A 24,656-nucleotide genomic window follows, 5' to 3' on the forward strand; every position below is an offset into this window, starting at 1 on the left:
GGAGCGTGGACTGCTGGGAAAGCAGGATTCAGGACACTCTCAATAGAGCTGCTATTTATAGAAGTCTGGATGTTCCAAACCACATGGGTTCACTGTGCCGGGAGCTTGCTCCCATCAGCCTTTGGCTTCTGCTTTGAGCAAAACTTCCTTGTGAAACAAAACTCATTCTTTGCTTTTGAAAGAGGATTCTGCAGCATAGGCCAGCTCAAATCTGCTGCCCCTTCCCTAGCAAATTCCCCCACATGCCGCAGACAAAAGACCCTGAGTCGACCATCCTGCCCGTTGGAAGAGGGAACATCCAGTGGACAATGGAAAGACACCTCCCCCTCTATGTGTGGCTATTGCTACAAGCTTCCTTCCCCTCCTATTTTATACTTCAGATGTAAATGCTAAGACCTTAAAATCACCTGTTTCCTTCACCTAAATTTGTGTTCAAAGACATTATAAGATACAGAAAAATAAAAGTCTTTATATTGTGCTACTCCCATAAACTAACTGATTCTCTCCACGTCAGGATTTGGGGTGGGTGTATCTGAAAGACAAGGACCAGGCCATTTTTGCCCTTTTAACAAAGGAAAATGATATACTGATCTCAGTACTGTCAGATCACTGCTGTTGACAGCCAATATGATAAAGATGGCAAAAGCAAAGCTGGACAATTTGTCTCTCTTAAAAGTTTGCTACCTTGCACCTTTTTGCAGAACTGCACACACTTACACTTAGAAAGCAAATGACCTTGATATTTCAGAGAAGGAAGCGGGCAAAAAGCAGGCTGGAATGGAATACAAATACCAGGAAGTGCATTTGCACTACTCCCTGGGCAGACATAGGCATTTCCTATGGGGACCTCCTAATGCATTAACTCGTATTTGCATAATCCTTGGTGCCACTGAGTATAGTAATTTCTGTTTACCTCTTGGACTTCCCCAAAGCCTGGGGACTTTTTTTTTTTTTTTTTTTTTAAGATTTACTTAACTATTTGAAAGACAGAGTTACAAAGAGGAAAAGAGACACAGAAAGAGCTCCTCCAACCTCTGGTTGGTTCATTCCCCAAATGACCACAAGGACCAGAGCTGGGCCAGGCTGAAACCAGGAGCTAGGAACTCCATCCTGCTCTCCCACATAGGTGGCAGGAACCCAAGAACTTGGGCTATCCTCTACCACTTTCCCAGGTACATTAGCAGAGCGCTGGATTGGAAGTGAAGCAGCCAGGACACAAACCGGCACCTATATGGGATGCTGGCGTGGCAGACGGTAGCTTTAACCCACCACGTCACAACACTGGCCCCAACCTGGGAACTCTTGACATTGGAATTTATCTTATTCAGTTTTTTTTTTTTTTTAAATCACCAGTGATATAAAGTAGGCAGAAGAAAGTACATCCAGGCTTTAGCAAGCTCTTTAACTAGTGCAATTTTTAGAAGGATGGCATAAGGAGAAGGCTATGTAGTCTTTTTGATAAGAGCCTATTTTGCTGAAAATTTTACTTCTGGTAGTGTTTCCATTTGAAGACCTGGTGTCTTCCACAAAATGGAGAGAACACAGGGGTAATCTGGAGGAAGTTTTGGTTGAACAGAGATCAAGAAAAATAGAGTTAAGGCATTCAAATTTCTCAATGCAAAAAAGAAACAGAGCCAGGGCTGTGCAGTCCTGAGCCTGTCCACGGCTTGGGAGCCTTCTGCCCCACAAAGAGAACGTGGATGGATCTTCTCGGAAAAAACCTGTGGCGTGGCTGTTGGCTTTGGCGTCTGCCAGGAACGGGAAGTCAGGGATTGAGGCTTTCCTCACCTGGGCTTTCAGGTGAGGTAGAGAGAGCACAGGCACTGGGCACAAGAGGTTCAGGACTCAGCACTGTTAACACAGCCATAGTTGGCAGATGGTGCGAAGTACCAGGATGAGATAGAGTAGCATCACGCCAGGGCCAGGACTTCAGCAATACCAAGATGCTTTCCACACTGGCAGCTGCTCCCCGGCTCCCCGCTTCTCCAAGGGCAGACAAAGAGGACCTGGCCTATGCTGCCCTGGCCAAGAGCATCCACAGACAGCAAGTACGCAGGCAGCTACTCACTCTAGGGAGAACCGGCTAAATTATTTCCTGCAGATGAGTCTCCTGCTCAGATCAGACTGAAAGTGAGTGGCTAAAAGACCCATCCTGGGGCCGGCACTGCGGTGTACAGGCTAAGCCTGTACTGTGGTGCCAGTTTCAAGTCCCGCCTGCTCCTCTTTGGATCCAGCTCTCTGCTGTGGCCTGGAAAAGCAGTGGAAGACGGCCCAAGTGCTTGGGCCCCTGCACCCATGTGGGAGACCCAGAAGAAGCTCTTGGCTCCTGGCTTCAGATGGGCCCAGCTCCAGCCACTGTGGCCATTTGGGGAGTGAACCAGCAGATAGAAGACCTTTGTCTCTGTCTCTCCCTTTCTGTCTGGAACTCTGCCTGTCAAATAAACAAATAAAATTTTAAAAGACCCATCCTACCAGAATCACTTCTGCAAGATTTCCCATAACTCCTGGGATATTAGACAAATTAAACCCTTAGAAAACAACCCAGCGTCCCCTGGGTGGAGCACGGAGGCAAAGCAACCCAGTCTGAGAGGAAGAAAGGGGCCCAGGGGAGGTTTTCTTCTCATCTCAATCCAACCATGCTGACTCCCCTAACGGAATGAAAAGGCGAGCTGGTGAGGGGGGCATCCAAATCTACACAAAAGCAAGGCCCTCCCCACTTAACTGAGCCTCAGCTCTGCCCAGACCCGGAAGAGGGGGCACGATGAAAACCAGCCCTGTCAATGTCAGCCTTGTCTGGAAGGCTGCGCTGCGGGATCTATGGGAAGAGGAGCTGAGACCCGGGGAGAAGAACCAGAAAGGACAAAAATGCCTTCACAGACACCCAGCGGTAGACCATTCAAGTCCCCCTTACAAGTTCAAGTTCACAGCCCCGAGGGGAACGGGTGGGGCAGACCGGAGCAGGCAGGGAGGAGACAACTTTAAAAGCAATTCTTCCTTTGCAATGGGTCAAAATCAAGTTCAAAGAGGAAAACCAAGGAATTTCCCTGCCATATACATCTACAATGCACAGAGGCTGTTTTGTTAGAAGCTTCTAGAAATTCTGCAGACAGCGTAAATCAATGGAGCTAACTGTTCATGAGGTACACATAGCTCCCTCTTAGAAACAAAATCCAAAGTTACTTTTCTTCTTCCCTGATTCACAGGAGCAGCCCCCAGGTGCTGGCCTCCTCTCTGCTCCGTACTGCCAATGGGCCCAACAGCAGAAGCAGAGCCGCTGGGCACCTGTGCAGTCCTGCTTCTCACAGCCACGGCAAGCTGACAGGGCAGGCCACCAGCAATGAGGTCCAGCTGTGCTGATGGATAGGCTAATGTCCCATGCCATGTCATTCCCCTTCACGTCCCTGGCTCAGGGCTTCCAATCCAACCAGATGAGCTGGGAGCTAGCTCCTGGGATGCTGCTCCAAGCTGCCTGAACCAATGGTGGCATCCACTCTCCACCAAGACCGTGTGCTGGGAAGCCTCTTGAAGCATGAGTGGTCATCCTGGCCATTCCTCCTGCTGCCAAGAAATAAGGAACAGGCGCAGGGCATCCTACGCCACTGGGAAGAATGGTGACAATCTTAAGGGAAATACCTTCGCGTCTTACCTGGGCACACTCCACTTTGGCACACTCTCCATCCCGGCAGGTTACTTGGCCTCGGTCACACATGCAAAACTCACAGGTGGAGCCCTTCCACATTTCATCCTGGTACCGTACGATCCCATTGTACGAGCAGCTTCCAGCAGGAGACACACACTCCTCACAGCATTGGCCATGACGGCGAGCCCTGCTCTGACCCTGGGCAAGCAGAGAGAATGATGGATGCAGGGCACTCCTCAGAGGATGGTGAGAAAGAAATCATCCAAGCCAACAGGGGCAGAAGTGCTTGAAACACAGGACTGTCTTCCCCCTACCTGACCCAGGGGAGGGCAGATCTCCTGCACCTCAACCCTCCTGCCCAGACTGCAGATCTGGGCTAACGTCACATTCTCGACACTGTAAGATGTGTGATGCCCTCAGAGGACACAATGGACTGAGAAATACATTTCTTAAGTGAGCCAGAATACAGTACAGAAAATTCAGCTCCTGGCTCTCAAATACCTTGTCACATCTCAGCGGGGGGCAGGCCTGTTTATGACACCGGACCTCGCCCTGGTCACATACACACGTGGTGCAGGCATTTTCACTCCACTGCTCGCCATGCTGAGTGAAGAAAGGAAAAAAGAAACATAAATGTCACACACATCACAGACACACAACACACTGGTTTCTTATTGTATTTTTAAATGGACTACATGGAATGTATGCCAGAGAAGTTATATTATTTAATAGTAAGAGTCTCTAAGAAAAATGTCAATAGGTGTCCAAAAGGAACTGTGGATAAATTTTCATTCAGCTATATTCACTTTACAAAGGTTGAGAGCCTGCTCTGTGCCAGCCACACGGAGGTCTTGGGAACACTGGGATGCATGGGAAGATCGTGCTGGCTGACTCCTGGGAGTTCATTCTTTAGATATTCTAGGCCAGGAGACCCAGGCATGGCAGCCGCATTCTATTTTTCCAGCTTCCCTTGCAGCTGTGAGATGGGCATCGTCCCCGTCCTACTTGAGGGGACTTCAGGAGAAGTCTACAGCAGTGATGGAAGCTGTGGAAAAGACTCTCATCCCACATAAAAGAAAAAGAGCCCTCTCCCCTATCTTCCACCAGCCTTTAGTAATGACTGTGAGGAGGAGCTGCCTGGTGCTAAAGAAGCCATCTTGGCGAAATAAGAGAATAAGATGACAGGGTGGAGAGATCAAAACAGCTTCATGGCCGGTGCCGCGGCTCACTAGGCTAATCCTCTGCTTTGCGGCGCCAGCACACCGGGTTCTAGTTCTGGTCAGGGCACCGGATTCTATCCTAGTTGCCCCTCTTCCAGGCCAGCTCTCTGCTGTGGCCAGGGAGTGCAGTGGAGGATGGCCCAAGTGCTTGGGCCCTGCACCCCATGGGAGACCAGGATAAGTACCTGGCTCCTGCCATCGGATCAGCGCGGTGCGCCGGCAGCAGCGCGCCAGCAGCAGCACGCCGGCCGCAGCGGCCATTGGAGGGTGAACCAACAGCAAAGGAAGACCTTTCTCTCTGTCTCTCTCTCTGTCTACTCTGCTTGTCAAAAAAAAAAAAAAAAAATAATAATAATAATAAAACAGCTTCAATCCATTAGCACAACATTGAGACCTGACTTGATCAACCCTTCGGCTGCCATACTTCCAGGCTTCTTACACGGGACAACTTGATTGTTATCAGTTACTGTCTTGTGGAGGGGAATTTGAAGGCTGTCTCTTTAAGAACAAATTAGTCCAGCACAATCGTATCAACTAGAAACATAATGTAAAAATCAAAGAAAGGAAACCAGAGAAAATATGATGGAACAGAATGCAAGCCACACATGTGGCTACGACGCCAGATAGCACAGGTAGCACGTGCAAAACTCCCTTCCTAATTAGTTACTTTCCTTCAGGTTTCAAGTGGCCCATTCAGAATTTGTGAAGCTGCCAATTTCAGGTCCCCTACTGAGAGTCATAATGACAACTTCCACTTTGTCTTCCTCAGAGTGGCAGGCAAGCGAGGAAAGAAGCTGGGTTCATTTTTTAGGTTCTTTGCTTTTGACTATGTGACCTTCTTTTGGCTCAGTTGGACACTTCTAAGACAGGACAGTCACTCATTCATCCAATTGATTGAACACATCTTTATTTGGTGCCTACCTTGTGACAGCTGGGCAGACATATGGACTGTCCCAGGAGTACCCTGAAGGTTCTGTCATCATCAGACTCTCACCCCCAGCCTTCTCTCCCATTCCACACTCCCGTCACACCCCTCAATGTAAGGTAACAGGAGAGAGAGCTTGCCTCTTCGGGTATTAGTGCATAAAATCGAACCAACACAGGCAGCCATTCTCACAGCCTGATGGGAACCAGTGATAGGCCCTGTTTCCCTTCACAATGCGTGAACAGTGAGCTCACCAGGGTTCATGAAACAGCACATTGCTCTATATTTCTAATCCTCTTCGACTCAGTTTTTTTCATAAAGGCTTCCCGTGATGAGAAGAAAAAAGGCGTTCATGTACTGAGTTACTAATCCTGGCAATGAGTCAGACACGAGGGTGGGGAGTCATGGCGGCGGGAAGGGCAGACGTGTGAGAGCAAATGTCGGCACAGCTACGTGGGGTCCATCAAAGGTTACCTTATACACTCGGCCGGCCACGGGGCAGGATCGTGCAGAGCACTGTGGGCAGCATTCTCCAGGGGCTCGGACGACAGTTTCACCCTTAACACCCAGAAAATGAACAATCCATCATAAGGAGATATTAATAAAGTCCACAAGAACAAGACGTCATTCATAGCCAGCTCACTCAGGCATCATAGCAACTTCCTCTGGTTTAGCATTCATTTGTCACCTAGGGTTCTGATAGGGATCAGCACTTGCAAGGGCAGTGTGACCCTTAGGATGTCTGCATCTGCCTCAAGTCCTGTCTCCTTTTAAAAACAACTAAAAGCACAAACCACCATAACAATAATAATCATCCTTGGTGCTTGCCACACACTGTTCGAGGATCCTAGGAAATAGAGGTCTTATTCCTACTGAAAAAGCACAGACCAGAGAGGTTGTATAACTTGTCAAACGTCACATAGCTGCCCTGGTGACGACAAGTGATTGGCAGCAAGACTGGCCAGCACAGCCACACCAAAGCCTCCAGACAGTCCCACTCCTCATGAGACACCGCTGAGCTCAAGACTCAGGGTCTCCCTCCCCTTTCTTGCAGGAAGTAGGAAGGGAGGTTTGATTCCCATGGGTGCTTTCATACTCAGTCAGTAAGAACAAGAAGGTAGTTGACATAGAGGAGGGGGTCACATAACCTTAGTTATTTCATGGAAAGTTCCAGTCATCCCTCAGTAGTCCTTTAACTCAGTGATGTAATCAGTTGGGTTCATGCATTGCTACCTAATAGAGATTTACTTATTTCAAATGCCTGAACTACTGGAATTAAACCAACAATTTTCTTTGTTTCAGGTTATTTTATTTATTATTGTTACATAAAGTATTATGACCATTGGTGCTTATTATAGTATGTGGAAATTGGACTTACATTGAAATCATTGGGCAATCTTTGACCTCAGAAATCCTTAGCTTAATGAAATTTCAATGAGGGAGTAAAGTAAAGGTATATGAACTAAGTCTTATACAATGTTGGTGAAACAGGGAACTCATGTCATAATTTCAAATCTTGAACATGCACAGAGTTGGTGCCAAGTTATCTTAACCAATGTAGAGTAGGGCTAAGAACAGAAGCAGAGTGAACTTGAATGTGTACAGAAGGAGCTATCACTTAGTGGTTTAGCACAAGGAAAACTATACTTTCCAATTTTAATTCCATATTTTACTGATAGGAACAACCTTCCTTCACAAAGGTAGACAACAAGAGAGGAAGGAAAAGCATCCAAAGAAGAAGTGTTTGGGACGCAAGAGAACTACAGGAAGCAGAGTTCAGATCCCACGAGGAATGAGGAGCCGTAAGAAGGTGAGCTGGGAGGCAGGTCATGGGGATGGGAAAGGTTCTTCGCAGTCAGCTTGCTTTGCTGCCACCCCAAATCCTATCATTCTGGCCCACATACACATGCCCTTCCAAATGCAGTCTAACCTAGGAAGCAGCACCTTGTGGCACATGGGCTAAATCCAGTCCAGTATCTGTTCTATGGAACACAGCTGGCCATCCCTTTACATATTGTCTTTGGCTGGCTTTGCACTACAAAGGCTGAACTGAATACTTGTTCCACAGGGATGGCACACAAAGCTTTTTAAAAATATTTACTCTGTGGAAAATTAATCATGATGTAAAGGGGAAGGGGAGAGGGAGTGGGAGAGGGAAGCGTTGTGGATGGGAGGGAAGACACGGTGGGGGGGGGGGGAGGAGACTACTGTGGCCCATAAGCTGTACTTTGGAAATTTATGCTCATTAAATAAATAAAAAAAAGAATTAAAAAAATATATTTACTCTGTGGCCTTTTATAGAAAAAGAAATCCTGGGTCTAACCTGCTACCTTCAGTAATCACAGGGATTCAATACTTAAAAATATAATGAACACTATAGTATGGGACAGGATGACTATCAAGGTTGTATTCAATTATAATTTTCCATATTCATAAAATAAAATACTTATAACGTAACATGGCTGACAGCTCTTGGTAAAATATCTTCCCATCACACACTTTTAAAGATATGGAAAGAAGGGCTGGTATTGTGGCACAGTGGGTTAAGCTGCCACCAGTGATGCCAGCATCCCATATGGCTACCAGTTCAAGTCCCAGCTACTCCACTTCTGATCCTGTTCCCTGTTAATGTGTCTGGGAAAGCAGCAGAAGTTGGCCCAAGTGCTTGGGCCCTTGCACCCATGTGAAAGACCCAGATGGTGTTCCAGACTCCTGGCTTTGGCCTGGCTCTTGCAGCTATTTGGGGAGTGAACCAGCAAATGGAAGATTCTCTCTCCCTCCCTCCCTCCCTCCCTCCCTCTCTCTCTCTCTTTCTCTCTCTCTCTCTTTCTCTCTCTCTCTCTCTCCTTTTCTCTCTCCTTCTCTCTGTTAAATCTGCTTTTCAAATAATAATAATAATAATAATAATAAAAAGATGTGGAAAGAAACTAAAACTCTACCACTAGAAAACAGAACTAACAGTCAACCTTTCACCACATCCAAGAAGTCGTCCCAGTGACCATGCGACACTCAGGGCCTTCCTTTGCTGTGCAAGCCTAAACAGAAATAAGAACCATCACCTCACCCCACTTCCTGCCTCTCTAGACCAAGCAGAACTTGGCCTTCACCCTCCCTGTGTGCTTGCTCCTGCGGGGAGGGGGGCAGTTAGAACAGCAGTGCTAGCCTTTCACCTTCCACAGTATCTTCCTCTGCACATCTGGTCAGAGCCCATAATGTCAAAAAGGGTGAATGGGAAGAACGCGTGTTGGAGGAGGGAGAGAGGGCGGGAGGACACCCCTCACGTAAAGGGCTGCGGTCACAGGGAGAGATGGTCAAAGCCCTCGAAGCAGCACAAATGGGGCTCACGGTGTCTCCTGTTGCATGTATTCAGGATCTGAGAGGCTGGGCCACAGACCTAGGGCAAGTTCTAGCTCAGTGCGATAGAGTTTCCCAAAGTGAAAACTTGCCAGGCCCTTGGGCTAGGACACTTGAATATTTCCTAGTGCCTGGATGGATGCAACAAGGGAACTTGCCCAAGAGCAGGACCCCTAGCCTTGCAGATTTCAAGCAGTGAGGATGAACAGATTGCCCTTGGTCAAAGATGAGTACATAGAGATACAGGAACGTGGGGGACAACCCTGAAGAATGAGCTACAGAGAAGGAAACATATCTTTCCTTCTAGGTTCAAGACTGAAGCCCTTAGAAAAGAAACACACACACATTTCTAGCACATGATTTTACTCGATACAGAAGACCTCACAATGAAATAAAGACCCAAAGAAAGGGTGGAACCTCAGTGATTTTTGTAGTACACTGATGAAGAGTAGATAGTCATGGAGAAATACTTCAGGGCACAGGGTATGATCTAACGGGAACTCAGTGAGGCCTGTTTGTCCAGCTTCTTCTCTGTGTGCCTGCCTTAGAGATGGGGATGTTCCATTTCTCAGGTATCGGAAGAGCACCTGTCAGATCAGGGTCTGACAGCCTGTTTCAGGAAAGCTCAGAGTCCTTCCTGGGCCTTACCACCTTCGAAGGGGAAGGGCAGGGAAAGGTCAAAGTGACCTTCCTGCTACTGTTTTTTTTTTTTTTTTTTTTTTTTTTTTTCCAAATTCCTTCAACTTAAAATATTCAGGAAGCCAAGATGCTGCAGTTTAGGACAGCACGTGCTGAATCCCATCAAAGAGAAGGGAATAACATTCTGTAGTTTCAGAGATAGAGCAAGACTTCTGACCGTCACTTACTATATGTACACGAAAATGTCTAAATGCCATTCTGAAAGCTCAGTGAGATGCAAGAACATGTAGTCCCTACCAAACAGAAGCAGGAGCAATAAAGAAAGAAAAATCATCGTGATAAGAAAAAAAAGTAGATGAACCAGTGATAGGAGGCACAAAGAGGAATTAAGAGAAAAAGTAAAATTGTCAACTAATACTGAAGGTGATAAAAATAAGCTCTCCCCATACACAGAGGAAAGACACAAAGTGAAAAACCGAAAAAAAAAAAAAAACAGAACAGTGCTTGATAAAGAGGAGAAAAGAAAGGCGAACAATTTGAAAGCCACAGATGTTTCTGGAGAAGCGAGAATAATTGGAACAAATATAATTAATCAAAGCAATAACTGAGGAAAATATCTCAAAAACTGGAGCACCGTCTTAAAGAGCCCCACAATATCTAGGCCAAATATGTGGACTGATACCTCACCTAGAAACATTCCCAAGGTTTTCAAATTATGCATATAAAGAAACATGCCACAAGAATGCAACACAATAAAAGCAGCTGCAGGTAGGGGAAGACATAGACCTCAGACTTTGCCATGGCTCTAAATCCCCAAATTCAGGGGAAAGGCATGCATAGGGCCGGAAAGGGAAGACAGTCCCTCCTAAAAGTGAGATCCTGCCACGTAGTCTTTCAGCCATGCAGGCCCCAAGGAAACAGCTCACACACACTCTGAGGCTCAGAGAGATTTCAGGTTACTCACTTTCTTGAGAAATTGATGTCCTTGAAATAATAGCCAAGGATGAAGTTCAAACTATTCTGATGAATCAATATTGGGAATGGGAAAATTGTGATATTTAAAGTCTGGCAGTAACACCATCCAGAACGACGCTTTTCAGGCTGAGCAGACCATGCCAGTGAGCCCATGAAGCTGTGGCGGGGGTATGGCTCTGTTCACAAGGCCTCTGGACAGGAGTTGAAAACAGGCACCACCAGGAAGAATTGAACCTGTCACTCAGGAAATAACCTCTTGTTTGAATAGGAATTTCTCCCTTTGTCAGGGATTATCACCAACTTCTAAGATGTAACTATAACTATGCAAACAGAACTATCTATATTCTCCTATCAAAAGACTGCAATGAATTATTCCCTCTCTCCAAAAAGCTATCACGGTCTTTCTGAATGGTAAAAAATAATTTTTGGCTTTTCTGCCCTTTCCAAATTCTCTTTAATGAGTTAAAATTCCCCCTTTCATAAGTTAAACACAAACCACTTACATAAAAAATCACAGAAAATCTTAAAGACAAGTTTTCTATAGCTCAGGCACTGAAAATACTTGTGTACTGAGAAATCTGTATTTTCCTTATATTTAATGTACTAATGAAAGTATACAAAATACTTGAAACTGTTAGCAGATATTGTTATGGTAAAGATTAGACACAAATGTGTAACTCCTTATTTGGAGAGGAATATAGCATAATGGTCGGAAATATGAGTCAGGTGTGGTCTCCTGAGTCAGTCACACAGAACTGCCCAGGTTAGAAGTGCCAGGGCTGGGCCAGCGCCATGGCTCACTAGGCTAATCATCCGCCTGCAGCGCTGGTACTCTGGGTTCTAGTCCCAGTTGGGGCGCCAGTTCTGTCCTGGTTGCTCCTCTTCCAGTCCAGCTCTCTGCTGTGGCCCAGGAAGGCAGTGGATGGCCCAAGTGCTTGGGCCCTGTATCCACATGGGAGACCAGGAGGAAGCACCTGGCTCCTGGCTTTGGATTGGCGCGGCGCGCCGGCCGTAGTAGCCATCTGGGGGGTGAACCAACAGAAGGAAGACCCTTCTCTCTGTCTCTCTCTCTCACTGTCTAACTCTGCCTGTCAAAAAAAAAAAAAAAAAAAAAAAAAAAGTGCCAGGGCTTACTAACTATGCCTACCTGAGCAAGTCACTTATTTTCATCAGCTATAAAAAGGGAATGATAATAATAGCTCCCATTACACAGGACTGTTAGGGGAATTACAGGGCTCTTAAAATTAATGACTAGCACATTTGAAACTTCCAAAATGTGGCAATGGTGATGGTGGCGATGGTGGTGATGGTGATAGGCGTAGAGATAATAGTGCTGGGGTGATGTGTTATATTAACAGCCCCAATTCTATAGCACTCCTTTATGTCTTAGAATACCCAACATTTAACATGATATTAAATCAAGAAACTGATTTTAAATACCTGACAACTGGATTTTTAAAAAAAAAATATGTTACAGCAAAATACAGACTAAATAATGCAAGAGTGATTAAAATTAATCTATTTTGAAATCTTCAAAATGCTTACATATCAATTAGCTCTAAAGTATGGTACCAACATTTTATCTTTTTACATTAATTATGTATATTGATGAAAACTCTACAGTGGATACTGTGTAGTGAAATTAGAGTTTATGTCTAATGTTTCTGAAAATCAGACACAGGAATTTCAATTATTTGAGTGTCTGGTCCCATAATATGCAGCATGTGGTTAAATGTGTGAAGATTTAAAGCAGAAATTTCTCCATGGGGTACTTCCTCCATCTCCATCCCCACTTCCCTTCTTATAATGGTGGCAAACTACTTAATTACCATTCCAAACCCCAGAATGTTATAATTAAATTGCCCCCAAATCATAATGTTCTCCAAATATCAGAGCAATAGAGCTACATATCGTGCAGTTCTCCCAAGAAGCTCATTAGTAATCTTAAAACCAGGACAAGATGTGTTGATGAGTTGGGAGATGAGACACAGTAGTTGGTGCAGAGTGGGTAACACAATCAAGCCTTTCAATTAAATAGATTCTGCCTTTATTTGGCATTTAGCATTTCTCATCTAATTGCCTTTTGTCTGCTGGTTAAAATATTGCCCAACTGTCACAATATGCCATGTTATTGATTTGGGTTTAGTTGACACAAAGTACTGCTCTGTGTCAACTATGTGTTGGCTTCCAGCTCTCCCTTAGATCAAAAAATGAGCTATACTTTGACTGGAGGCAAAGCTCTTTTCATGGTTATCTGTCAACCACTATGGAATATCTTTAGGAGCCTCTTGAAGAGCAAAAACCTATAAAATACCACAACCACCATTTATATGCAATTGATTCTCTCTTCTAAATTTGTGTGAAGAGCCTAATGTTTTGAAAATCAGATCAGCATAAATGAACAAGATTCCACTATCTCAAACATCCCCTTAGAAAATCCTTTGATTATTTGACTCATTATCCTATAAAAATTAAACTGTGTACATCTGGATAATCATGTTCAAAGGCATGTATATGTTTTTAAAACTCTGACTACACCTATGCATGGAAAAACAATAACAACCCAGATCGTATTACCAAATTTCCCAGATGCTTAGTTTGACATTTTCAGAACAGCTGCAATTGGAGCCGGAGGCTTTGCTGTGTGCACCCTCAAGGCTCAGCTTCATTAAGTAACAATTAGCCTAAATGGCTGTTAATTAGACCTATCTGTAGCTTCTAAGGGGAAAAGAAATGTCTCAGAGGTGGTCTCCAAAAGTAGAAGGAAAAGAAAACAGCCTTTGTGTCTTCTTTCTAGTACTTCCAAGGCCCAACACTGTCTCAGAAGAGACTATAAGAGGTTGACCAGTGAAGTGAACATCCTGAAGTTGTCTTCCTTACCTGGTTACAAAACAGAGGCTGACACTGAGCTGTGAAACACTGGGCGATCCCATTTCTACACACACACTTGGCACACGGGCTCAAATGCCAGTCCTCCCCATCTTGAAATACACGGCCTTCATAGGAACAGGGTTCTGGAAGGTCAGAGAAATAACGGTTACAGGACGGATTGCATTGGCTGGTCCCCGGGCTGCCTGCAGGGGTAGGCGTGCAATGCATTTGCCTAGGACTCCACATTAGGTACCTGGAACACAAAAAGAGGCTCTATGATTGGGATAGTTGTTATCTCTGCAGTTGTTATCCCGAATTCTCTGAATTTCTGTTTCATAAGTGAAGTATGACGGTGCTTGGAGCCTCAACTCCTGTATGGTTCCACATCCTACTAGGCTTCCCAGGATGATTTCCCTGCCACCTGCTCTCCTCCTCTTGCCCAGGGATTGCTGCCACCTTCCACTCATAGCCCAGGACCTGAGTGGGGGTACATGGCCCAGAGTGGGGCACAGGTGCCTGTGAGGGTCTCCACTCAACCTTCCAGTATCCTCATGCCTGCGGAGTACAGTAAGTAGCACAGAAAACCTGGCAACTAGGTGGACATTTGGCGTAGAGGTTAAGACACCTGTGCCCCTAATGTATTACCTCGGTTCAATACCCAGCTCTGTTCCTGACTCCTGGTTCCTGGTATGCAGATGGAAGGCTGTAGTGATGGCTCAAGTAATTGGGTTGCTATCACCCACGTAAGAGAGTTGGATTGAGTTCCTGCCTCCCAGTCGAGGGCCATCGTGGGCATTGGGAGAGTGAGCCAGCAGACGGGAGCTCTCTCTACCTTTCTGTCTTTCTCTGCCTCACACATAAATAAATAAAAACAAAAACCACCAGAAGGTTGGGAGAGATCACAGGGACAAAAAGTCTCTCCTCCCCTGCTTTTGAACAGAGGCCTTTCATTTCCCCCCAAATAAAAGCTGATGATGCTCCAATCACTCGAGGTAAAATGCTTCCAGTATGTCTCTCTCCTGGAGGGCTAACAGGAAGGCCTTTAAAGACCTCCTAAAGAATCCTACAGGCTCAGACAACCCGCTCTCTGTGCCACCTCCAACTCTGCTGTCCAAGTATCTTCACTTGCAGGGTTATTGGGCCCAGAGCAGCTGACAGTCCTTCCCTGGCAAAGGGTACCTGGAACGCACGAGGCAAACACTTCACTTCCATCATTTCCTGAGCATGCTTTTGAATCCCTGGAAAAATGGCTCTCCAGGGTAGAGGCCTGCCAGGCTTGGAATAAGCAGGGAATGGAAAGAAACCAGGGGATCTCTTTTAAGGGGAGAATAGAGTATAGCTTTCAAGGAATAAAAAGAGATATTCCGGCTACTACATGTCAGAAGAGAGCATGTGGCAATGACAATACTTCCTGTGCATCATAGAGTAAATACTATTTAGCTGCCACACAGAAGGGGACATAAATCCCTCAAATGCAACAGAAGTTTACAGGGACTAAAGGGAATTCTAAGGAGAGGGCCTGGAAGTCTACCCTTGGCTTCCCGAAGTTCTGTGCCACCAGCTGGAGGTGTCCACTTCAGCAGGGATGCACTCAAGACAGACACCCTTCCTGCTCTGCATCCTGGAGAGGGACGTCATTCACTCACAGCCCGCCCAGCAGAATTCGTGCCAGCGCCACCATACCCACGGGGAACAGGTTTGTCCTCTCTACCAAATGAGCAGGAGGAGCCACACTGGCCCCGGGAATCCTATCAAAGGGTCTCTTTCCTACTCCCCTTCCCTCTTGGGAGCTGTGAATACCAAGGGATGCATCCAGCCAAGGCAAAATAAGTAAATCAGAGACTCAGATTCCTCAGTTTGGAAGGGGTTTAAAGATGAGTTCCAATCCCATTCTCTGAAACATCACTCCCGGCCAAGCACAAGGCTGCATCTTGGTTACAATAAAGAAAGGAGTGAGATCTTTGAGCTACTGAACAGGAAAGAGTTGGGGTATCACCACGTGGGCCTCAAAGGCAAAGAGGGCCCTTGTGACAAGTTCATACTCACTTCCAGGGCCCACACACACTGGGCAGCAGCTGCCGTCAGGGGTGAGTTCCAGCTCGCGGTGTCTACAGGACAGCGGTGGGCAAGGCTGGGGGGTGCACCTTACTTCCCCGTGGGTGCAAGAGCACACGCTACACGGGGAAGAGGCCCACTGTGTTCCATGCTGTGTGTGGAGGGAGAAAAAGGAGAAGGTTAGAGCCAGAGTGCAGGCTTTCATTCCACCAACAGAAGTTAATCTCTTACACAAACTAAGCAGGGATCTCAGGAAAGGTGGAAGACAGCGCTCAGCTTGCAGGCTAAGATGAAGCTTTGCAGTGTTCGAAGTCAGAGACCAATTTTAGAACAGTTTTCTATTATCTCTAGGATTTCATTTTTGAAATTTTCAGAAAAACACGAAATAAAATAAAAATGAGCCAAACCTATAAAATAAAAATTTTATATAGCCCAAAGCAAAATATGCACACATGTATTTTTACTATGTTATTTATAAAGGTTATATCATCTTATTTCTGTTTTTCCCCCAAAGATGTATTTATTTATTTTTATTTATTTATTTGAGAGGTAGAGTTATAGATAGTGAGGGAGAGAGACAGAAAGGTCTTCCTTCTATTGGTTCACTAACCAAATGGCCTCTACGGCCGGCACTGCGCCGATCCAAAGCCAGAAGCCAGGTGCCTCTTCCTGGTCTCCCATGCGGGTGCAGGGGCGCAAGGACTTGGGCCATCCTCCACTGCCCTCCTGCCACAGCAGAGAGCTGGACTGGAAGAGGAGCAACAGGGACAGAATCCGGCACCCATATGGGATGCTGCACCACAGGTGGAGAATTAACCAAGTGAGCCATGGCACTGGCCCCAAAGGTGTATTTATTTATTTGAGAGGCAGAGAGAAGCAGAGACACAGAGAGAGGTCTTCCATCTACTGGTTCACTCCCCAGATGGCCTCAACAGTAGGAGCTGGGCTGTTCTGAAGCCAGGAGCCAGGAGCTTTTTCCGGTCTCCTATGTGGATACAGGGGCCCAAGCACCTGGGCTATCTTTCACTGCTTTCTCAGGTGCATTAGCAGGGAGCTGGATCAGAAGTGGAGCAGCTGGAACTCGAATTGTTACCCATATAGGATGCTGGTACTGCAGACAGCAGCTTTACCCAGTGTGCCACAGTGCTGGCCGCTGCTTATATCATTTTCAACAGCTCTCGCTGTAACCCTGTCTCACTGATGTGGCTTCTGATTAGTTCTCATCTCCTCTCTCTCACCTCTTTCTTTTGTTGCTGTGATCCCGTGGTCTTGGAGAAAGTGAGAGAGTTGACAGGAGGCATCTGTTCCATCCAATTCTCCCATAAACTGCGGAGCGCAGTCGTGCGCAGGGAGAGTCTGTCTGCACGCACAGAATGTTCCTATTCCACTTTACACTGGGATACCACATTCTCAAAGCTGGCAGTATGTCGCCATCTAAGAGATCCATGTGTTGAATTATCCTGGGGTTTACCAAGTAGGAAAAGTGTACCAACAAGCCACTCTCAGGTGTGACACAGGTGTGAGAGGGTGAACTCAGAATGAAAAAAGCTACCCACACAACGACTGTTTCGGGAAGTGACAGTCAAGACTGTTACATTCTCTGTATCAGAACAGGACAACAGCAGCCTTGCACAGATACAGGGAAAATCAACTCAATGAATAAAGTTGTCTGCATTTTCCTCCTGCAACGCTTCCCTAAATATTCAAACTCTTCCCCTTTGCTTCTAATAAATCTAGCATATAATGATATCTGACCCAGCACAAATCATACACAGACTTTTATTAAAAACATCAGGCATCCTAGGGACTCATTAGACTAAACATACTCGAGGGATTACAGCCGTGTCACTGAGAAGTATAGAAAACAAACATTCTCTTGCTTCCCCTCAAGAATCACTGTTCAGTGTCTCTGGGGCACAAAGGCACCCTGTGCTACTTACAGAAGTCAGTGCCCCTGGGTTCTGCTCCTGGATTCAGGTCACAGGCATGCCAGCTCTGACATGATGGAATTACTAGCAACCTGTGCTACTATTCTAACAGGTAATTACAATCATCCAATTATTTGGGAACCAAGTCCTCACCTTACGGTCATGGTAACTTTCCTACAGGGAGACTCACAGGGAGCACAAGAGGTAGCGATGCCTGTCCGCGCTGATGGAGAGGAACCAAGGAGGGACTTGGCACCATGCATGTTCTCCGGTCTCAGCTCAGCCCTGCCTGCCTTCACTTCATCCTTCTCCATCTCAGCTTCCTCGTCTATAAAGGACATTTCAGTGAAAACTGGAGGTGACCCAATTGCCTAGTAATTGGGAATAATATTCTCCCAAAGTATATGAGGGAATTACTGATAATATAACATTGTGTAAAAAGGCAAGACATAAACCGTACACATAGAATAATTTCAACTATGTTAAAGTCTACATCTGTCTGTCTGTCTGTCTGTCTATCTCCACTGCCACCCCACCACCAAAAACTGAAGTACATTCACCATGGTTTTCAGAGTACTGGGATTACTGGTAGATTTTATGCTTTTATGCTGTGGACCTGTCTACATTTTTACTAAACAAATTATGTTTTTTTTCATCATCAGAAAGCAAATTACTGTTGAATTATCTAATTACATATATTTCTTAAATACATTCAGATTTGAAGACTGCATATAAAATAACTATAAGGGAACTACTTTATTAAGAATTAGGAGTTGGCTTCTATACACTCAGACGTTTCACTTCATAACAATAAGAGCTTGCTTTTATTACAACTAAGAGACACTGTCAGTTCTCAAATATTTGTAATACCACCACCTTTCAGAGACCTCAAAAATTAATTATAAGACAACCTGTCCATCACCCAAGGTTTTCATCTGTGACATGAAATGGCTATATTAGCTAATCTCTTCAGTACCTTTGGGCTTTCTGATCACGTGAATCTATAGCTCAAGAGACATAAAAGAAGGCAATGGATTCTCCCTTCACAGTGAGCTTGAGAATTATGGGAATAACAAGAACATTCGGCAGGGAGACTTCACTGGTTGATGTCAAAGCCACACAAGAAGCTCCAGGTGGTGATGCCCAGTGTATAACATGAGGGAAAGGAATCATTACCATCTCCCTCATGCGGACAAACCGTATCAGTCCCCACCAGTTTGCATCCCATACCCTTCCTCAGAGTGTTCTGAACATGAAGAATTCAGGCAGCTGGCCCGATGGTCAAGCCTTTGCTTGGGATGCCCACATCGCATATCAGAGTGTGTGGGTTTCAGGTCCACCTGCAGTTTCGATTCCAGCTTCCTACCAGTGTGCACCTGGGAGGCAGCAGGTGATGGCTCAATATCTGGGACCCTGACATCCACATGGCAGACCTAGATTGGGTTCCCTGCTCCTGGCTTCAGCATGGCCCAGCCCGGGCTATCATGGACATTTGGAGAGTGAACCAGAGAATGGGAGATCTGACTCATTCTCTCCCTCTCTCTCTCTCTCTTTGGCTTTCTAAGAAATAAAATAAATAAATAAAAGCTGAAAAAAAAATAATGCCCATAAAACACCCAACCTAGAGTTCAAGAGGCTCAAAACACACACACACACACACACACACACACAAATGTATATATTTCTTCTCTCCCAGAGTTGTCTATATCCACTTATAAAAGCATTATTTTTAAGAAACACTGAAGGGGCCAGCACTGTGGCATAGTGGGTGAGGCTGCTGCCTGCAGTGCCAGCATCCCATATGGGTGCCAGTTCAAGACCAGGCTACTCCACTTCCAATCCACCTCTCTGCTGTGGACTGGAAAACCAGTAGAGGATGGCCCAAGTCCTTGAGCCCCTGCACTCACGTGGGAGACCTGGAGGAGGTTCCTGGCTCCTGGCTTCGGATCAGCTCAGCTCCAGCCATTGTGGGCATTTGGGGAGTGAACTAGCAAATGGAAGACCTCTCTCTCTTCCTCTGTCTCTGTCTCTGACTCTACCTCTCTGTAACTCTGCCTTTCAAATAAATAAATAAATCTTAAAAAAAAAAAAAAACTGCAGCAGCAAAGAAGCTTTGTGAAATCAAGGAGTAATAGACACACAGCAAAACTACTGCAAGAACCAGTTTAAGCTGTGCCATCGTAACCTCATTAATACCCTTGAGGAAGCAGACTTTGACACTGGGCAAAAGTGAATTCTGTAGACAACATCTGAAATATATTCTTCTGCACAGTCAACTAACAAGTTAGCTCGGCTGTTGACATAAGTCCAAAGAAAAGATAAGGTCATAAAGCATTAGCCTGGCTTACTGACAGAACAAAAAATAAGTTTTCTTCATATAATTTGTTCCTGTTATGAAGTTATAAATCCAGAATACTAAATATCGGGGAATGTTCAGTGCATATGATAATTATGTCCTCTACTTTGAAGAGAACAAGGCTACAGAATTCAATATGCTCTTCTTCCTTCGCACACAGAAATCACTGTCCCCTTTAGCCTTACAGAAAGAATGAGCCCACCTCTCCCTCCTGTGCCTCTACTCACTGGCATTTGGCACTAGGCTTTACCACCTGCCATTTGCCTTCTCAGCAAATCTTCAAGCATGCTCTTCTTAATTTGACATTACATGGAGCTGAGATTAAATTAGGAATGAGGAAGAGAAAGGATTGATGGTCCTCTCCCCTCCCCTTCACAAAAGAATTCATGGGGGAAAAGAACAGGAAGAAGGCACTCAAATACCCCTTAGAAAAGCACAGTTGATGCTTATTTCCCTGGCTGGGCACGGCTCCCTAAATGAATTTGGAGGGAGAGCTGTGGGAGGGCCACAGGTGAAACAGTCCCCTCTCCCCGCCCCACCAGAATCTTGCTGGAATAAGCCCAGGCAACATTCTCAAATAACTCAGAGTCAGCCAGAAGCTCAAGTGTCTTCCTCACTCCAGGAAAGGAAAGCTCCGGGGGCTTGTCTCGACTTGCTGGGATGCCAGCTGGGGAAGCTGTTCCTCCTCCGGGAGACAAGGAGGCCCTTAGTGAGGCCCAGCCGTGTTAGTCCAAAGAGCAGGTTCCCAGGCAGCCCGGAGCTCAGCCCACCTTGACCTTCATTTTCAACAGTGTTCTCCAGGGACAGCAGCACCTCACCTGATTCTCCTGCAGCCACACCTGGGGAATCCCACAAAGCCTCTCCCAAGTCCCTCCCTTAGGGGGAAGCAGCTGCCTCAGTTCATCGCTCCAGAGCTAGTCTGTAGCTCATGTGAGTGTGGGTTGCAAACCAGAGGCTAAGGAGAGGATCATTGCGTGCATTCCTTGGGGAAGCAGAATTCTCCAGAAACTGACCACAAAGACAAAGGGCTGCAGGATCTAAGAAAAAACAACTAGAGATGTAAGTGACCAGGCAAGACCCAGAGCAAAGCAGACAAGCATTTAAACCGCTCAAGAAAATGAATACTAAAAAGGATTTGGTCAGAACCTAGGAGAAATGAAGAAAGAAAGAGGGGGAAGGAAGGGCAGGAAGATAAGAAATACAATGATTTTGACTTAAGATTAATGTTAGATTTTGTCTCAACTTAAAAAAAAATCAATCTTCTAGCTTGATTTGAAGGGGGCAGACTACTAGACATGTTTTTCTCCAAAGCTATAGTTCCGGAAATTCAGCCTTTTTCTCAGTTACATCAAGTACCAGAAATGTAATTATAACATTTTCTGAGGGAATGCATTTTGAAAGTTGCATATGCAAAAACAACACACGGGCATGTTCCTACGCATGTTAGAACTCTCTGCAGGATGTGTTATTGCAGAAAAGATGGACCCCAAGGAAGGCAGGGACAAAGAAGACCAAGCAGGGTTTTCGGAGCACTTGCAACCAAAGTAGGAGACCAACAAGGTTTCTTTCTTTTTTCTTTTCTTTTCTTTTTTTTTTTTTTTTTTTTTTTGACAGGCAGAGTGGACAGTGTGAGAGAGAGACAGAGAGAAAGGTCTTCCTTTGCCATTGGTTCACCCTCCAATGGCTGCCGCGCCCAGCCGGCGCACTGCGCTGATCCGATGGCAGGAGCCAGGTACTTATCCTGGTCTCCCACAGGGTGCAGGGCCCAAGCACTTGGGCCACCCTCCACTGCACTCCCTGGCCACAGCAGAGAGCTGGCCTGGAAGAGGGGCAACCGGGACAGAATCCGGTGCCCCGACAGGGACTAGAACCCTGTGTGCTGGCGCCGCAAGGCGGAGGATTAGCCTAGTGAGCCGCGGTGCTGGCCGACCAACAGGCTTTCTAACTAAGCCCCAGGAGATCTATGGTCTGAGAACTGCCCAGCCACACAGGACAATGGCCAGTGTGCCCCTGTGATAAGGACACGGAGTAGCTGGAGAAGGATTTACTAATCACTTGAGTCTCATTCATCAATGCTTATTGAGTATCTACTCCGGGAAAAGTTCAATGCTGAATACCAGGTTAGGTGGGAGGCAGGAAAGATCGTTATAAAGACATAGAAAATATTGTCAATGTTCTCAGGCATCTTACATCAAGATAAGAAGACTGTACCCAAATGCAACATGAGAGAGCAAATGCCATGTGTCATTAGAAAGAATGGCCCATGCAAAGACTCCTGACTCCTAACCACTCAGGTCCCTGGATCTACCCTGTATTTGAGATATTGGCTTTGATTTTTTCCAGATCCTGACCCCTATTGGCTCTCAACATCTCCTTCACGTGGAAGATTCAGCTTGGGGTGTGCATCTGGTGTAGTAGTTAACTTGCCTGGGTGTGAGTCCCAGCTCCGATCCCTGATTTTAGCTTCCAGCTAATGTGCATGCCTTGAAAGCAGCAGGTGATGGCCCAAGGACCGAGTCCCTGCCATCCATGTGGGAGACTCAGATACAGTTCTGGACTCCTGACTTTAGTGTAGCTTAGTCCTAGCTCTTGCAGGGCAGTGAACCAGTAGATGGAAGCTTGTTTGCTGGCTCATTCTTTCTCTCATAAAAGGAAAATAAATAAATAAAATCTTACAAGACAAATTCAGTTTGGTGTTGTTCACCTTGTACCACACACATCTTCCACACCTTCTGAACTGGCATTATTTCCACCAGTCTGCCCTGTAGCACCTGCCATTTCACAGCCCCTTCTCCTGTGCTGGTGAAAGGTGACACTGGCCAAGCAGCAGCACACGGGGAGACGTGTCATGAAGATGGTTCCCTCACAGACCTGCCTGGGAGTCTTTCAGCAATGCATTGTGCAGGAGTGAAAGAGCAGCTTCCCCATGTAATTAGGAGGTAGAGGCTTGAGTAAGGGGATCCTGTCCCGTAGGGAAATGATCACTGTGCTCACAGAGCTTCAGGTACAGACACTGAATAGCTGCCTAGAGAGGAAATATCAAATCCTGCTAACCTGCGCTCTCGCCTGAATGGCCAGATACACGAACTTGGGGAATGTTTTGTATGGGTGGAAGATGAAGATTAAAGCAAAAAAAAAAAAAAAAAAAAAAAGCCTCTTTCCATCCCATTCAAGCTCACCTGCCTCAGGGTGACATTTACATATGGGTGGAGATGCACTGTTGATTTTCATAATTTCTGTTATGAACCTTGCAATGCTACTTTTTAACCAGTATTGAACATCTCTAAATGAATCCTAAGACAGCTGGAATGAAAAAATAGTATAAGAAGCACTTTAGGGCAAATATCTAGTGCTGTGGTTCCACCTGTGGGGACAAAGGGGAGCACTGTGTTGCCTAGGGAACATCTGGCCATGCCTGCAGACACTTTGGTTGTGGTGACTGGCACACTTGGTAGGTAGAGGCCAGGGATGGCACTCAACATGCTACTGTGCTTCAGATGCTTCAGCAGCAATGCCTTAAATGTCTACACAAGTGAAGTCGAGAATTTCTGTCTTAATGGAATGAGCCTGGAATTAGGATTCAGCATATCAGGGCTCTAGAGCAGGTCATACCACTTATTAGTAACATAACCTTAGACAAGTACCTGAAGCTCTTTGCAATTTTTTTTTTTAATTATTAACATGGGAGGAATAACATCTGCTCTATTCACCAGCGCAGGGTTGTTAAATGAACAAAAAAATGCACGTAGGATACAAAAGGGAAGGTGATTCATTTACTGCTGAACATCACAACTTCTTCAACATCAGCATTTGGACTCCTCTGTACAAAGACACCAATTCAACCTCCAAATACTTACTGAGGACCCAGGGAAAGAATAGGATAGTTCTAATCTCATTCAGGAAATCTCCACTCCCGCAAAAGGGCAGATGAACCTCAGGTCCTCCACGGCTCGGGCTAGGAAACAACCTTCTCTTGTCAGGGTGAACATAACATCCGGCTCTCCTTCGTCAATGACCACCAAACACAGAAGCTCTGCTGGGCGGGAAAGCACTTACCTCATGGACTTTGTCTTCATGACGGCAAGATCCAGGAGATCTCAGCACACACTCCGGGCAGCACTGGTTGGCGGGAATCCGAAGCACTTCTCCCTGAGCGTTTTAAAGCAGTTCAGTGTGAGACAGCAGCAACCAACACAGTCACAACGGGTCCCCACATCACCTGGCACTGGCTAGATCACAGGCGTTTCCGCAGGTGACAATAGACAGGATAAAATGAATACATCCCAAAAGATTCGCTCTGGCAAGATGAACTTCTCTCCTAGATAAAGTGAACCCCTCATGAAAGCCATTTCTGCAGAGAAAATGTCTACGCCTTTTCACATGTAACGCAGTGGAGAATTTTTTTCCCACTACAAATGCTGCTCTCCCTTATGCCCAAGAAAAGAACAGTCAGGGTGAATGGAGAGCTGCATTTCCCTAGGCTGGATGGAGGCAGACAACTGGGGAGCTACAGATAGCCCAGGGCTGACAGGTCTCCCTGCTGTCTCCAAGGGACCACAGCCAGTGGTGGAGCTGAGGTTCTAGGGGTTCGCTTTTGCCTGGGCAGCATGGGAGCGAGGCACATGGAGGCAGGAGGCTGAAGGACAGTCAATCAAGGAAGCAGACAGTTGGGAAACTGCACACATACATTTTG

At 46.0% G+C, this 24,656-nt stretch overlaps 1 protein-coding gene across 3 annotated transcripts in view; it reads right to left on the reverse strand.

Annotated features, from left to right (window-relative positions):
* The window catches only part of FRAS1 (Fraser extracellular matrix complex subunit 1), a 499,229-nt gene that overhangs the window by 270,690 nt on the left and 203,883 nt on the right, over nt 1–24,656 (reverse strand). For all 3 annotated transcript variants that reach the window (XM_051820195.2, XM_051820194.2, XM_051820196.2), the window contains exons 4-9: nt 24,020–24,112; nt 15,671–15,830; nt 13,634–13,767; nt 6,260–6,343; nt 4,142–4,243; nt 3,647–3,838 (exon numbers count right to left, since the gene is read on the reverse strand). In XM_051820195.2, coding sequence (XP_051676155.2) covers nt 3,647–3,838; nt 4,142–4,243; nt 6,260–6,343; nt 13,634–13,767; nt 15,671–15,830; nt 24,020–24,112 — 765 coding nt within the window. The remainder of the gene's footprint in view (nt 1–3,646; nt 3,839–4,141; nt 4,244–6,259; nt 6,344–13,633; nt 13,768–15,670; nt 15,831–24,019; nt 24,113–24,656) is intronic.

This window comes from Oryctolagus cuniculus, chromosome 8 (genome assembly GCF_964237555.1).
Source record: "Oryctolagus cuniculus chromosome 8, mOryCun1.1, whole genome shotgun sequence".
NCBI lineage: Eukaryota > Metazoa > Chordata > Mammalia > Lagomorpha > Leporidae > Oryctolagus > Oryctolagus cuniculus.